The sequence below is a fragment of the Crocodylus siamensis genome, chromosome 6 (assembly GCF_052110815.1).
Source record: "Crocodylus siamensis isolate JL-2025a chromosome 6, ASM5211081v1, whole genome shotgun sequence".
Classification (NCBI taxonomy): Eukaryota; Metazoa; Chordata; order Crocodylia; family Crocodylidae; genus Crocodylus; species Crocodylus siamensis.
In genome coordinates, this window is record NC_143400.1 from 96,038,290 (window position 1) to 96,052,610 (window position 14,321).

Below are 14,321 nucleotides of genomic sequence, written 5' to 3' on the forward strand. Positions count from 1 at the left end.
AGGTAGGATGGCTCGGATCTCCGTTTCATGTTGCAGCCAGGAAGGATGTAGCAGCATCCAAAGGCAACCAGCTGGGCTGATCCAAAGTCTGTCTGGCCTGATATATTTTGCAGGGTTGTGGGGGAAAGGCTGGAAAAATGCCCGTGCTTCCGGGCACCGATCCCAAACGAACTTCACCTTGAATTTGTTGGAGGGTCTGCCAGGAGGGACTTGGAGCTGATGACCCACCGCGGGAGCTCTTTTTTGAGTCTTTAGTTTTCATTTAACGGGGTGAAGTCATTAGTGGCTAACTTTTCCATGCCTTGGCAGCATGTTAAAGATCCCGAGCACTTGTTTATGGGTATTTTGAAGCGGCGGCAATTGGTTCCCGTGTGAATTGCAGTTCACGGCATCAGATTTCACACGGTCTGCGAGGCGCCGTCGGAGTGAAAAGCAGGAGCGAGCCCCAGCAAAAGTACCAGGCTCCCTGACCCACATCCTCTGTGGCCCAGGTACATAGGGGGGCAATTAATAAGTGACCTGCCCCAGCAGTAAGTTCTCAGCCATGCGGCGATGTGCACGTGCCAAACCTCACAAAGCTTTTTGGGCTCCAGCTGGCAGAAAGCATGGTGCGAGTTGGAGGCATCCTTTTGCCCTAGACTAGATGCCAGCATGGACCACATAGAAATCCTCCATTCAAAATTGGCCCCTAAAGTTTCGAGTCCTGGGGACCTTTTCCCTCTTCTGCTTTCCGGGTGGCAATGGCTGGGAGCCGTGATGGTGTGGGGCTGTGGGATGAGGTTTCCACCAGGTAGGCTAGGAAACATGAAACTTTTATAAGAGCTCCCAAGATGCAGATGCTGTGTAAGCTGACCTCAGCCCCTTGCCCTTGGATCCATCTTCCACTTGACCCTTAAACCTTGCTCTGATCCTCGCCGTCTGAGCCAGGCTGTTTCAAATGCTAGATGAGTGATGCCCTGGCGATAGAAGTAGCAGCATAACCTGCGAAGAATAGAAACCTGGCCCATCCTCGCTTCTCAGGGCTCACCTCCACTTGCTTTATAACGTGAGCAAACTGATTGCCAATTCATTGGTGGTACTTAAGGCATCTATGAAGGCAGGCGTGCAAACTCCCCGCAGGCTACAAACATTTGCCTGCAGCAGGGAGGCAGAAAGGAAGGCTTAGGCTCAAAAGTTCCTGGGATACAACCTCGCGACAGGTTCGGTAAAGCGGCAAGGAGGGAGCCCCCCACGGACCCGTCCTTCATTTCCAAACCCTCCTTTCTTAACATATTTCACATACTGGAACGTAAGCTGCTCCAGGCTTGGCCGCGGATCAGGGCTGTGCATTTTCCGGGATTCACAATTCACAGATGTTAGGAGCTCTTGGGCTGCGCGTGGGTGGAGAATGTCAAGTTTTAAATAGCCGCCCTGCCACCCTGGCACCGACAGCGAGGGAAATGTTTCCACATGACACTTCCAAGCAAAATTTCCTCCGAGGAACGAGGCAAACCGGCGGTCTCGCTGCCTCCAAACACAGCTCCCAGCTTCGACGCACGGCCTTGGCATGGGTGCGGGCGCCGGCCCCTGCCAGGTGCACACCGGGGAGGTGAGCTCTTGGCCTCTCCCCTCTTCTGCAGGACGATGCGACCCAGTCGGAGCATGGATACATTGCCGCTATTTTTTCCTGCTGGAATCCATTTTAATTTAGCGCCTGATTCATATTTCATTCATTCTCCAAAACCACAAAACCGGGATAGGTTTACAGCCCCTCCTATTCAAGGGGGGACGGGAGGTGACACAGCGAGCAGGCGGCAAGTTGTTTTTCTCCTGCTGCTTTGCGTAGTGGAAAATGACTCCTTGGAAATAGGTTTGCTGTCGAACGACCTTCCGGCTTACATGTTCCTCTTCTCGAGGCTCTCCTGTGCATGCGGCTTTCGTTTTCCTGCTACTTCTTTACCAGCCCCGGGCAGCAAACAGTTGGGTTTTCTTCCCTGTCTCCCTGTGAAAAATTCAGATACGTGAAAATTATAAAAATTGGCCTTCAAGAATTAGGGAAGAATTTAAAATAGACAGGTGTGTGTGCATTTGCATCATCTTTAAAAAAAAACAACAAAACCCCAAATAACCTGAAAAATAAGCATAGCAAAAATCAGAGTGAGAATTAACATCAAGGTTATCTTTTTGTTGCTGTTTATTATATTGGGGAGGATGCAAAAGAGCAAGGGTTCATAGTAAACTTAGTTCATTAGGAATTTCCCCGTGCTTTGTTATACAGCTCTCGATGGCGTGACCACAACAGGGGGCTTATTTTGCTCACAAAAATTCCCCTTGGCCCTTTGGAGGAAAGAAAAAATCCCCCTTGGCCCCTCTGCTAGCAAGTTAGCCACAGAAGGAGCTGTAAAAGCACGTGGAAGCAGCCCAGCTCCAGGCCGGGTGCAGCACCCAGCGTGGGGAAACTCCAGCCATCTGGAGGCGAGGGTGACCAACAGGAATGGCACTTCGCAGCGTCTCGGGGCTGCCAAAATTAAGCTCTGAGGTCATCCGGGGAAGGCAACCAATGGCCAGGCGGATGAGAAGCTCAGTGAGACCCCAGATGAGCTCCGGATGGCGAGCGAGCGCAGTGCACGCCAGCGGGGACGAAGGATGTGGAGAGGAGGGGGAAACATCCCCGCAGAAGATGCCCAGATGGCAAGGAGTGACTGCTCGTGATGCTCGGGTCGCTGGATGACTCCCATTGGCCAGGCCCTGGGAAGACCCCGCCTATTTGCAAGTGTAAAACAAGTCTCTAAAGTTCAATCTCCTGTACCACTTGCCCCTATTGCCTGGAGCTGGCTGGCGTTATCCATTGTTATTGGTTTGGTTTCTACCCGAAGAGGGGTGGACGGATATGAATCTCGAACCCGCGCCCTACCCCACGTTGCAGTACTACCCAGATCCCTGCATCCAGCGGTGAGTCCACGCGTGCCGCAACTTTCTTCCCGGCGCAGGTTTGAGCCCGGCGTCAGTATTAGCTTTTCAAGCAGCTGGGCTGCGAGCGGGGGGAAAAATGTCACGCTCAGCAGAGCCGATTATTATTTTTGGCTTTCTAACAGGTTATTGCTCCACGACAGGCATCCGTTTGCAATCCCTGGGTTTTCTCTTTGGCAACAGAAAAGGTGTCTGATAAATAATATGAAACCAGGCCATTAGGCTAGGCTGTTAGTTTGTCTTTCAAGAGGTAGCAAAAAAGCATTTTAACTTTTTATGGGGTGTTTTTTTTTGTTTTTTTAAGTGAAGAGGTGCCTGGACACAACACGAGCATCTGTTGTTGTGCCTTGAGATTTGGGATTTTACAACCACACACAACTATCAGGTCTTGACCGCCTCCTGCTTTCCTGAGATACGGTTGTTTTCGAAGAGCACCTTGCACTGTTTGGCAGGAAATATCCTGGCTTACTTGTATTTTTAGCTTTGCGAAGCCGGCTTTCCAGCAGATAAGAGCACGCCGTGGAGGATCGGCTTGTTTGTTTGCTGCTTGCTACAGGAGCAACTATATTTAAACACGCAGATGGTATTTTTTCCAGTCATAAACTGAGAAGCGGCAAAGTCCTGTTAGTGCGGTCGTTTGGGGAGAGTCCCTTCTGGATAGCGCCTCGCTGCATGCAGAGAGCAAGGAAGGTGTCAAGGGGTTACGGGCACGCTCATCCCTCCAGCACTAGGAGGGTCCTGGGCTACTGTCCTGTAACCCCAAGGGGATTAGGCAGCTTTGTGGTCTCTGGTTCCCGTGGGTGATTTTTTTTTCTCATAGGGCGATGGACCCGGTTCACGCCCAGTCCTTTTGGGCAGTGTGGAAAGCTGGCCGAGGGGGGAGAGGGAGGAAGGAGAGCTGGGAAATAGCAAGCAGTCCTTGGCTGCAAGGCCTTGGTGAAGGAATGTGGAACGGAGCAGGGGGTATTGGTTTTCCCTGCGAAACCTTCCACAACAGACGCTGGATTGCCGTGGGGACAAACTCGGCCAAATTGTGATCGCCGCTAAATCCCAGCAGCTTGACCGATTTCCACGGGCGCGCGCCGAAGCAGAGATGCAAGCACCTGTGTGCGGCGGGGGATGCAGATGGTAGCAGCGGTCTCCGGACACATCTCTCCCGCCCAAGTGCAGGGGGGCTGGACCCGAGGATCTTGCACGGTCCCTTCCAGCCCCTCGCATCTATGAATCTGTGAAAAGCAGAATAATATTTAATGGCTGGAGAGTGAACCTAGACCGATGCCGGGTAGTAATTAGGATCCAGGATTTAGCGGCAAGGGGAAGGAGACTGTGGACTGGCTTTGTAAGAGCCCGGGTGGATTCTCCATCATTCAAAACCTCGGAGTCAGCAAGGATGCCTTTTGAGGGCAAACGCTGTACTCGGCCAAATGGCATGGGCTAGACGTAAGGACAAGGGGTGACGGTGTCCGGCGTGCGTTCTGCACCCAGGCCAAGCAGATGTTGCTAATGGCCTGTTGTGGCTTTACAGCCCATGTGTGCCTACAGACGAGCACGTCTGCACCTCGTAGCCCAATACAGGTGCTTTACAGCGAGAATGATTCACGTGGATATTCAGGTGTTTGCAGGCTGACGACATTTCCAGCAGCCTCCGAGAGCAGGTCTTCTCCGGTTTGTCCCAGCGGGGCCAGACTCTGCAGAGTGAATGCAGGGGACTGGATTCCCCTGCCAGTGCTATGACCTGAAGACCTAAAGGGACCGGGGGAACTTTTCGATTTATGTCTATTAGTCCAGGGTTTTTCACAGTGGAAAATACTGATTCAGCGAAATCCAGGGGTTCCAGGAGAACGGATGGATTATTAGTAGCAGTTGCCAGCAGATGGAGGGAAATGATTATTGCCTTCTATTCAGCACTGGGGAGGCCACATCTGGAGTCCTGTGGGGGGCCCACAGCTGGACACTGCAGAAAGGATGTGGGCACATTGGAGAGAGTCCAGTGGAGGGCAATGAAATGGTTGTGGGCTGGGGGGCAGGACTGGTGAGGAGAGGCTGAGGGAAATGGGCTGATTTAGTCTACAGAAGAGAAGACCGAGGGGGATTGAATAGCAGCCTTCACCTCCCTGCAGGGGGGCTGCAAAGAGGATGGAGCTGGGCTGGTCTCAGTGGTGCAGATGACAGAAGGAGCAATGGGCTCAAGCTGCAGCAAGGGAAGTTGATGTTGGATATTAGGAAAAACTCTCACGAGGAGGGTGGTGAAGCACTGGGACAGGTTACCCAGGGAGGTGGGGGAGTCTCCATCCTTGGAGGTTTTGAAGCCCCAGGTAGACAAAGCCTTGTCTGGGATGATGGAGTTGGGGCTGATCCTGCTTGGAGCAGGACGCTGGACTAGATGTGACATCCCGAGGTCCTGTCCAACCCTCACTGTCTACGATTCTAGGATTGTACACGTAGATAAATTTTGATGCGAGCAATTGAAATGTTCAGTTTGCTGTGGTCAAACTCCTTGCGTAAGGGCAACAGACTTGATTTCAACATTCATATTTCCCGTTGATCTAAGAGTCAAAATAATGAATGCTGACTCAAAGCGTTTCAAAGCCAAGCCCTCCAGTGAAGTCACTTCACCGTATCCCGAGCAAAAGGTTTAGCAGCAAACGTCTCATAGGACCGGTCGGCGCTCGGGCTTTTCTCTCCGATTTGGAGAAAAGGAAGCATCAGAATTCCTGATAAATTCCCGGCTTTGCCCTGCCCTGCCTCGTGGGCACTTTTTAAAATCAGGAATAAATGGTGATTGGCAAGGCTGAAATGACAGCCCCTTCTGGCACGATGTATAATATACTCGAGCAGGCCACCGCCTCATTCCTATATGATGCTTCAGCAACGTGCTGACACGTTCCCTTTTGAGTCACCCTCCGGGAGAGGGGGCGTTCCCTGCTGACACTGCAGTGCTGGGCATGGCTCGCCGATGAGACATGCTACCGTGGGCAGCAGGCAGGATTTGTACTCTGTAGGCCTTAGGTTTGCCATTGCCATCTCATGCCAAGGGATGTGGGACAGCAAGATTCGCCCCTTGCCCCCTTTCCAAACCTTTCACCTGGGTGAGGTTGGGAAGCAAATACTATAATGGGATGCTTTCAGTGGGCGATTCTAGAGAGAATGGAGATAGGCTTGTCTCTGTGGCCACAGGGGAAAGGGCTAGGAGCCGCAGCCTCAAGCTGCAGCAGAGGAAATCATGGAAAACGAGGGTGGGAAGGGACTTCAGGAGGTCATATCTAGTCCAACCCCCTGCTCCAAGCAGGACCAGCCCCCACTACATCATCCTAGACAAAGCTTTGGGTGTTCAAACCTCCAAGGATGGAGAGTCCACCACCTTTCTGGGTAGCCTGGTCCAGTGCTTCACCACCCTCCTAGTGAGAACATTTTTTTCCTAATATCCATCCTCAACTTCCCCTGTTGCAACATGAGCCCATTGCTCCTTGTCCTGTCGTCTGCCTGACTGTAAGTTGGAGTCGAGGACAACATTTCTGAACGAGGGTGGTCAATCATTGGGCATGATGCCTGCGGAGGTGGTGCAATCTCCATCCTTGGAAACTTTCAAGAGCAGGTTGGACAGACCCAGGTCTGAGTGGGTTTGGTCAGGGGGGATCCTGCCCTGAGCAGGGGGCTGGAGTAGGTGTGACCTGAGAGCCCTTTCAGCCCAACTTTCCTATGATCCTATCAGTTGATGATAACTGGCCCCTGTGCTAACAGGTCATTAGAAATAATGCATTAGTATAATTAATACAAAATACTATTTGTCCACAGCATTCAAACCCATTGATGGGGGATGCCCTATCAGTGAAGTGATGTGTGCTGTCACAGAGGAGGTCAGTGGTAAAGCCAAAAGGAGACAGAGGTCTAGCTTCTGGACCATTTGGCTGTCTGTCCTCCTAGCTCAGGGTCTTACAACGAAGTTAGTGAAAATACCTGCCTCAAAGCTTTTAAAGTCTAGACATTCATATAGCCCCATGGCTCACCTCAGTGGGGAGGAGCTGGGTTAGTACAGAACATGAAAACTACTTGATAAGTGAAGTATCTTGCTCCAAGCCCATGCCATGTTAAAAGAAAAGACCCCTGGACCAATACAACAGCGAATTAGACAAAAACCCTCTGCAATAGCAAATAAGTGGCATGGAAGTCTGACATAGTCTGGAAAACGGCCCCTGGCAGAAAGGGCGGGTAGATAAACTGGGCCATCTTTTTCCTCCTAATAAAAAGTCTCAACCAAAACCCATGAACTCAAACCATGAAAGAAAGCAGCTGTTCTGCTTCTGTTTGATAGGAAATGTCACCGGTGAAATCCAAAAGGTAATAGGGTCTCTGACTCAGATCTAAGAGACAACCCACACACATATTCACATATTTCATAGATTTCATAGACACTGGGGCTGGAAGGGACCTCGGGAGATCATCGAGTCCAGCCCCCTGCCCAAAGGGCAGGAAGTCAGCTGGGGTCACAGGATCCCAGCAAGATAAGCATCCAATTTACTCTTGAAGGTGTTCAATGTAGGTGCTTGAACCACCTCCACTGGCAGACTGCTCCAGACCTTGGGGGCTCGGACAGGAAAGAAATTCTTCCTCATGTCCAGCCTGAAGCGGTCTTGCAGGAGTTTGTGACCGTTCGACCTCGTCATCCCTTGGGGCGCTCTGGTGAACAGACGTTCCCCCAGATCCTGGTGGTCACCCCTGATAAACTTATTAGGTGGCCACCAGATCACCCCTGAGCCTGCGCTTTGCCAGGCTAAAGAGCCCCATGGCTCTCAGCCTGTCATCGTAAGGTCTGTTTTCCTGACCTCTGATCATGCGCGTGGCTCTCCTCTGCACTCTCTCAAGCTTCTCCACATCCTTTTTGAATTGTGGAGCCCAAAACTGGACGCAGTACTCCAGCTGCGGCCTCACCCAAGGCCGAGTACAAGGGGAGAATGACGTCCCGGGATTTGCTCGAGAAGCATCTATGGATGCACGCCAGCATTTTGGTCGCTTTACTAGCCGCAGCATCGCATTGGAGGCTCATGTTCATCTTGTGGTCAGTGATGACCCCCAAGTCTCTTTCTTCTGTAGTGCTATCCAACGTAGCACTGCCGAGCCTATACGGGTGCTGCAGGTTTTTCCTCCCAAGGTGGAGAACCTTGCATTTTTCGGTGTTAAACACCCTCAGGTTCTCATCTGCCCATTTGCTGAGCCTGTCCAGGTCAGCCTGGATCACCCGCCTGTCTTCTGGTGTGGATGCTTTGCCCCAAAGTTTGGTGTCATCGGCGAACTTGGCCAGTCCACTCCTGACTCCAATGTCCACATTGTTAATGAAGATGTTGAACAGGATGGGTCCCAGGACAGAGCCTTGAGGGACCCCACTGGTCACAGGGCACCACGATGAGTGACTGCCATCAATCACAACCCTCTGGGTCCGACCACGAAGCCAGTTTCCCAGCCAGCGGATCGTGGTGGAGCCAAGGCCACAACTGGCCAGTTTGGCCAAGCGGTGATCATGGGATACCAGATCAAAAGCTTTTTTGAAGTCAAGATATATGACATCAACCTCTTCTCCCTTGTGCAGGTGATAGGTCACCTGGTCATAGAAGGAAATGAGATTGGTCAAACAAGACCTACCCGCAACAAACCCGTGCTGGCTGTCCCTTAGGATGTTAGCCTGGGCCAGTCCCTCAAGGATGTCCTCCTTAATAAACTTTTCTAAGATCTTCCCCAGGACAGAAGTCAGGCTAATGGGCCTGTAGTTAGCCGGATTCACTCTCCTCCCTTTCTTGAAGATCGGCACCACATTGGCCTTCTTCCAGTCTTCGGGCACTGCACCAGAGCGCCAGGAGCTCTCGAAGACCCGTGCCAGGGGCTGGGCTATGACGCTCGCCAGCTCCTTGAGTGCCCTGGGGTGCAGGTTGTCAGGGCCGGCTGACTTGAAGGTCTCCAGCTTCTCAAGGTGTTCCTTCACGAGGTCAGCATTGATGGAGGGCAGGGGATCTCTCTCACCTGGATCTCCCTGTCCTGTAGCAGGCATGGGCGTCCCATGGGACTGATGAAAGACTGACGCAAAGTACCTATTTAATAAGTTGGCTTTTTCCTGGGCATCATTGCCCCATCTGGTTTAGCAGGGGTCCAACATTGCCGTTGGTTTTCCTCCGGCTCCCCACATATCTGAAAAAGGACTTTTTGTTGTCCTTGATGCCTGAAGCTAGTTGGAGTTCAGTTGCAGCCTTGGCTTTCCTGGTTTGCTCCCTGCAGGACCGGACCAGCGCGGAGTAATCCTCCTTGGAGGTGAATCCCATCCTCCGTCCTTTGTAGGCTTTCCTTTTTAGCCGCAGGAGGTCCGCTAGGTCCCTGGAGAGCCAGGGGGGCTGCTGTGCCTTCTTGCTGCCTTTGGAAGTGACTAGTTTCTGGATTTGTGGTCTACTTGTTCTTGAGGTTTGGCATATGTTAAATAGTTTCTTGCATCATGGTTGTAATTACAGATACCGTAAAAAAAAAGAAAAATTAAGAAATAAGTTGTTTTGAGTCATAAAATAATCTAGCCACCTAAAAGAGACAGGGTTTCCACCTTTCAAGAAGTGTCCACATACGTGTAGTTGAAAGCCACTAATGTAAGGCAGGAAAGGCACTGTAATTATGATCAAAGTCCAAATGCTTGGAGGGATATAATTAGTCTCTCTCTCCAAGCCACTTTTTACAGCTTAAGTCTGGATGGGGGAGTGATGTTTGCAGATAAGTCTCTCCCAGGTTTGGAAATGACAGTCATTAGGCTGTGTTTTACCTGGGAGCTCTGCTCCCATGGGATGGTCTTTCTTTGTCAGTGGCGCACCTGTTAGCAGGGCTGGATTAACGCCGCCCCTGCCCTCCTCCCCAGCCCCCCCCAGTCCCTCAAGTGTGCACAGCGCGAGTTCTCTCAACGTTTCTTGATTGCTGATGCTTAGCCCATCGTTCCCTGGGGGAAATACCTCCACCTTGGAACGCCACCGAAAGTCAACGAACTCCTTCCTCTCCCATTTCAGGCTTCAATATTTCTGATAAATAGGGTTTTGATATGCCAGATTAATTCCTATTTGAAATCTCTGGGTTTATCTTGCGAGACATGTATAGATGCTTGCACACCGAAAGGCGCTTGTACATGATACGTGTGGTTTACATGCACGTCACGAAACGGCAGCAAAAATCGAGTGCTCCTACTGAGTGGCAGATAAGGTTCTTTGGGTAAATGTGATATTTTCCATCAGACCAACTCAATGGTTGGAAAACATTGCTCTTTGCAAGCTTTTGGGTACAAAAAGGGGGGGTGCAAAGAACAATTTTTTCCAACTATTGAGTTGGTCTAATGAAAGATATCACATTTACCCAAAAAAACTTGTCTGCCTGTGTCCTTAGACCAACACGGCTACAACCGACAACCCTATAGTGAGTGGTACCCTTAGAATGATTTTGCGGTCTCCTGACTGAGACTTGTGTTTCTAATTCCTGTTGACTTGGTGTCAGAAACATGAGTTCTCATTCCCGGTTTCCTGTGCCCGAAGGGCAATTAAATGGTGAATGTTTCTGTAAAAAAGTCTGATAGCAGGTTTGTGGAAGTTAATTTTCCTGTGAAGCATGGCAGATAGGAGAGATAAGGCACCATGTAGGGTATTGGGAGCTATCAGGTATATGTGATTTAGCTTCACAGATCTGGAAAGATGTGGTTTCACATGGCCTGGGTGCCAGAAGTCCTGAGTTTTAAAGGGATTCCTCCTCTTTTCTGCTTCTGCAGACAGATTTCAGCAAGTCATTTAACTTCACCCAGAGGAACCCCGACTGCCCTCGCCTACTAGGTGGGGATGATGTGAGGGTCAGTGCTTGCATGCATTTTGAAGATGAAAATGCCTAAATGTAAGTGTTTTGTTATTCTCAGCATCCAACAATAAAGCAGAGAGATGTCTCTGTTTCTGTATCAAGGATGGACCTCTGAGCTGAAAACACATACCACCTCTTGCAATTATGGACAGCACAGGGTTATGCGCTGTCCAGAGGAGTGGGTTTTATCCCTTCCCAGATCACAAATCTGCAGTAAATGCACTCCTTTCAGTAGCCAGCAGTCATTTAGCAGGAGCAGCTGAGGTTCCCAATTGAGACTAGCTGGAGGATATACCACGATGAACTCTGGTTAGAAAGCCATTTCGACGTGACGTCTCACAACAGAATATCCGTGTCTCACCCGGTTAGCTGGGGTTAATCTGTGTGACACATCTTGCCTTTACACAGCTGTAGCCTCAGTTTACTGGCTGTAGGAGCTGGTACCAAAAACAGAGCCAGACTTGGGCAGCCCATCAGTCTGTCCAGCCTGAGACCCGACTTGGAGCAGCTGAAAGAGCTAGGAGTCCTGAGTCCAAATGTAGAGCCACTTGGCTTAATACAGATTTATTGATGGTCACTCACCCAGTGCAGCAGGTGCTTTCGAAGCACCCAAGAAGCATCAAGGAGCTCGTGCAAGGCCTGATCCTGTTCCCAGAAAAATCAGCAGCCAAAAATGGCAGCGAATTTCATAGGATGAAAACTGGCTTTGCATCATGGAGGGGTAGGGCAGTGGACAAGGTAGGGAAACTGTTTTTACCTCCAGGAAGGGGTATTCGTTTGTGCACAAGAAGTTGAGAGCTCTTGGGCTGTTCCCATTGCTGCAAGCCTTGAATGGGTGGCTAGAGTCTCTAAGGACCCAGCATCCACAGCCAGAGTTAGATTTTCCCAAGTGCCCCAGGTTCAATTCACTCCTTTCTAGTGAAAATTTGGCTCGGTGTCTCAGAACAAGAGCTGCTGGGTGCTGCAGACTTCTAGATTAGGTCCGAATTCCTTCTTAGCGCCTTCTGAGAGCAAATAATTGGCCTCGATAAGGTCACATGGCAGAGAGATCCACAGGTGAATGCTATGTTGCATTAAGAGAGCCAGGAGGCTTTCTCAGCCAGCCACTCCAGGAAGAAACAAAACTCACATCTTGTGGCTGGGGTGACCATCGAACCAGAGGAGAGGGCAACACACAGTAAAGACAGAGGAGGGAGCCCTAAGAAGGGTGTTCTTAGATAGGTTTCTCCCTCCTTCTTTCTTCTTGTCTTTTCTTTTGAGTGCCCTTTCCCCTGTCTTATGAAAGACCATTAAAACATGTGCTGCGCTTTCTCTGTGCTAGACTGCATTGGCACTCAATGGGTGCATCTACACACGTACACTTACTGCACAGTAATTTAGGTTACTGCACAATAACCAAAAATTACTGAGCAGTACGGGAGCGCGCCTACATGTGTGCCCCTGTACTGCACAGTAACTATAGCGACTTATACCGACCTGGAAATAAATTTGCTATCTTCATGATGCAGGTAGCAAATTTGCACCTGAGTAGTTAGTGCGCAGAAATGCACATGGAGATGCGTTACTGCGTAGTAACACTGTATGTGGACTGACTTCAGACTAGCTTTACTCCAAAATTGGTCCGCACACAGTGTTACTGCGCTGTAACACCTGCATGTGTAGACGCCGTCTTAAAAACTGCTTAGTGCGCATTAAGTTTAGTAATTGCATAACCAAGTACTAAATCAATATGCAGTAACTGGCACTACTGCACAGTAGCACCAGTGCAAGGGTTTTTACAGACACTACTTGTGCAGTAGCCTAATACTATTGCGTAGTAGTGTATTTTGCACGGGTTTTGCTGTGTAGTGTTAATAGGCTACTGAGCAGATAGCATCTCATGTAGACACACCCAGTATTAAATGCTCTTGGGTGACAAAAAACTGTGGTTAAATATTGTGGGGTTTCGTTCACTTCCCTCTTTAAGGAAACCCTGTAGCTCTGCCCATTTTTCAATTTGGTCCTTGTTTTATGCTGCCCGTCACTGGTCTTCAGTCTTTGTTCAGAAGACCCATCTGTGCTGGGGTATCAGTTCCCTTTCACTGATGTGTTTAATTTTTTTTTTAAAGCCTTTGCATAACCTGCACAGAGTGTAATAAAGAAGATGCTTGTTTGCTTGAAGATTGGTTTTGCATTCCCTCGGGGATTCACGGAGAACTGAATTGTCCCTTGTCTCTGTTCTTCCTGGCTTTAAAAGGGGGTGGAAGGAGAATAGCTGAAGTCTTTAATGTGGTCTCTTTGGCTTGCGGGGAGAAGGCTTAGCTCCCAGGATACCCTGTGCCTCCAGCCCCCAGGAAAACCAAAGAGATTAAAGAATGAAGCACTCAATGGCTCATCTTTTTTTTTTAATGTGTTTATGCTGTTCATGGAAAATGCAATAGCTGTAATCCCTCCTGTCTTTTCATGGTACCTCCCTGCTAATGGCCTCCTTGCTGTGTCTCCTGTCTGCAGCAATAATGGTCTGTAGCCCAGTCCAAGCCAAACGTCACAAGGATTTGGCTCCTGGTGAGGAAAATGAATAAGTGGCTCAAAGAGTCCTGTGTTTAACTATCTGTTTGGATAGATATCGGGCTGGGGTATTATGATCCCAAAACTGGCTGCTGCCCAGGGCAGGGGGTTGGACTTGATGATCTGTTCAGGTCCCTTCTGACCCTAGAAACCATGAAATTATCTGGTGCATAATGTGAGCTGCCGACTGACAAGCACTTATGGAGAATCTGGACCTTTTGTGGGTGCCCTAGGCACTTTTGGAAATCCTGAGTGATCACAGGCAAGTGGGCATTATCAGCTGCCAGGCTGTAGGGGAAGAGCTTTTCTGATTCAGTCTCCGCTGGATCGGATCCACACCAAACCAGGAGTATAAAGTCTGCAGGGGCGAGGGAATCAACACAAGGCTCATCTGCTAGAAACCCCAAGGAAAGCCAAGCCAGGAGATAGTTTGAAGGCTCCCTTTGTCTTATCAATACTGTACGACCCAGCCCAAAGACCGTTGTTTGCAAATTGCAAATGTTTTTAGTCACATTAGTTATTTCACGGGCCCATTTCCCTCCCTCTGCACGCACACGCCCAGTCCAGGCGGTCATTGCTATAGTCTGGCAAATACCTCTCGGTTCCTTTAATGGCTGCGGCAGTCCCTCAGTATGAGAATGACTGTCCCTTTTATGCAGGGCAGATTAAGAGCCAAATTTACAAATGGACATAGGCATCTGAAGTTGCAGATAGAAGTTGCATGGGATTAATGAAAGATGCAAAAATATGCACCTAGGGAAGCTAGGCACCTCACCACTACTAAAAGTCAATGGGTATTTCGCATCTAGCTCACCCAGGCTAGGTACAGACATTCAAAAAGCCCAAGGCAGAATTGATCTAAGTTGTGTGGCTTTCTTTAAGTGGCTTAGTTTAGATTGGTAGCAAGCAGAACCTGCATTTGCCTTTTGGTGCGAGAGAAGGCAAATTTAGACTGGGTTCTGCCATTT

General features: G+C 49.8%; 1 protein-coding gene across 1 annotated transcript in view; it reads left to right on the plus strand.

Moving 5' to 3' along the window:
• Positions 1-2,786: 2,786 nt before the first annotated feature.
• The window catches only part of TP63 (tumor protein p63), a 122,381-nt gene continuing 110,846 nt past the window's right edge, over positions 2,787-14,321 (plus strand). The window contains exon 1 of the mRNA XM_090051428.1: positions 2,787-2,931. Within this exon, the coding sequence (XP_089907554.1) occupies positions 2,870-2,931 (62 nt within the window). The 5' untranslated portion in view covers positions 2,787-2,869. The remainder of the gene's footprint in view (positions 2,932-14,321) is intronic.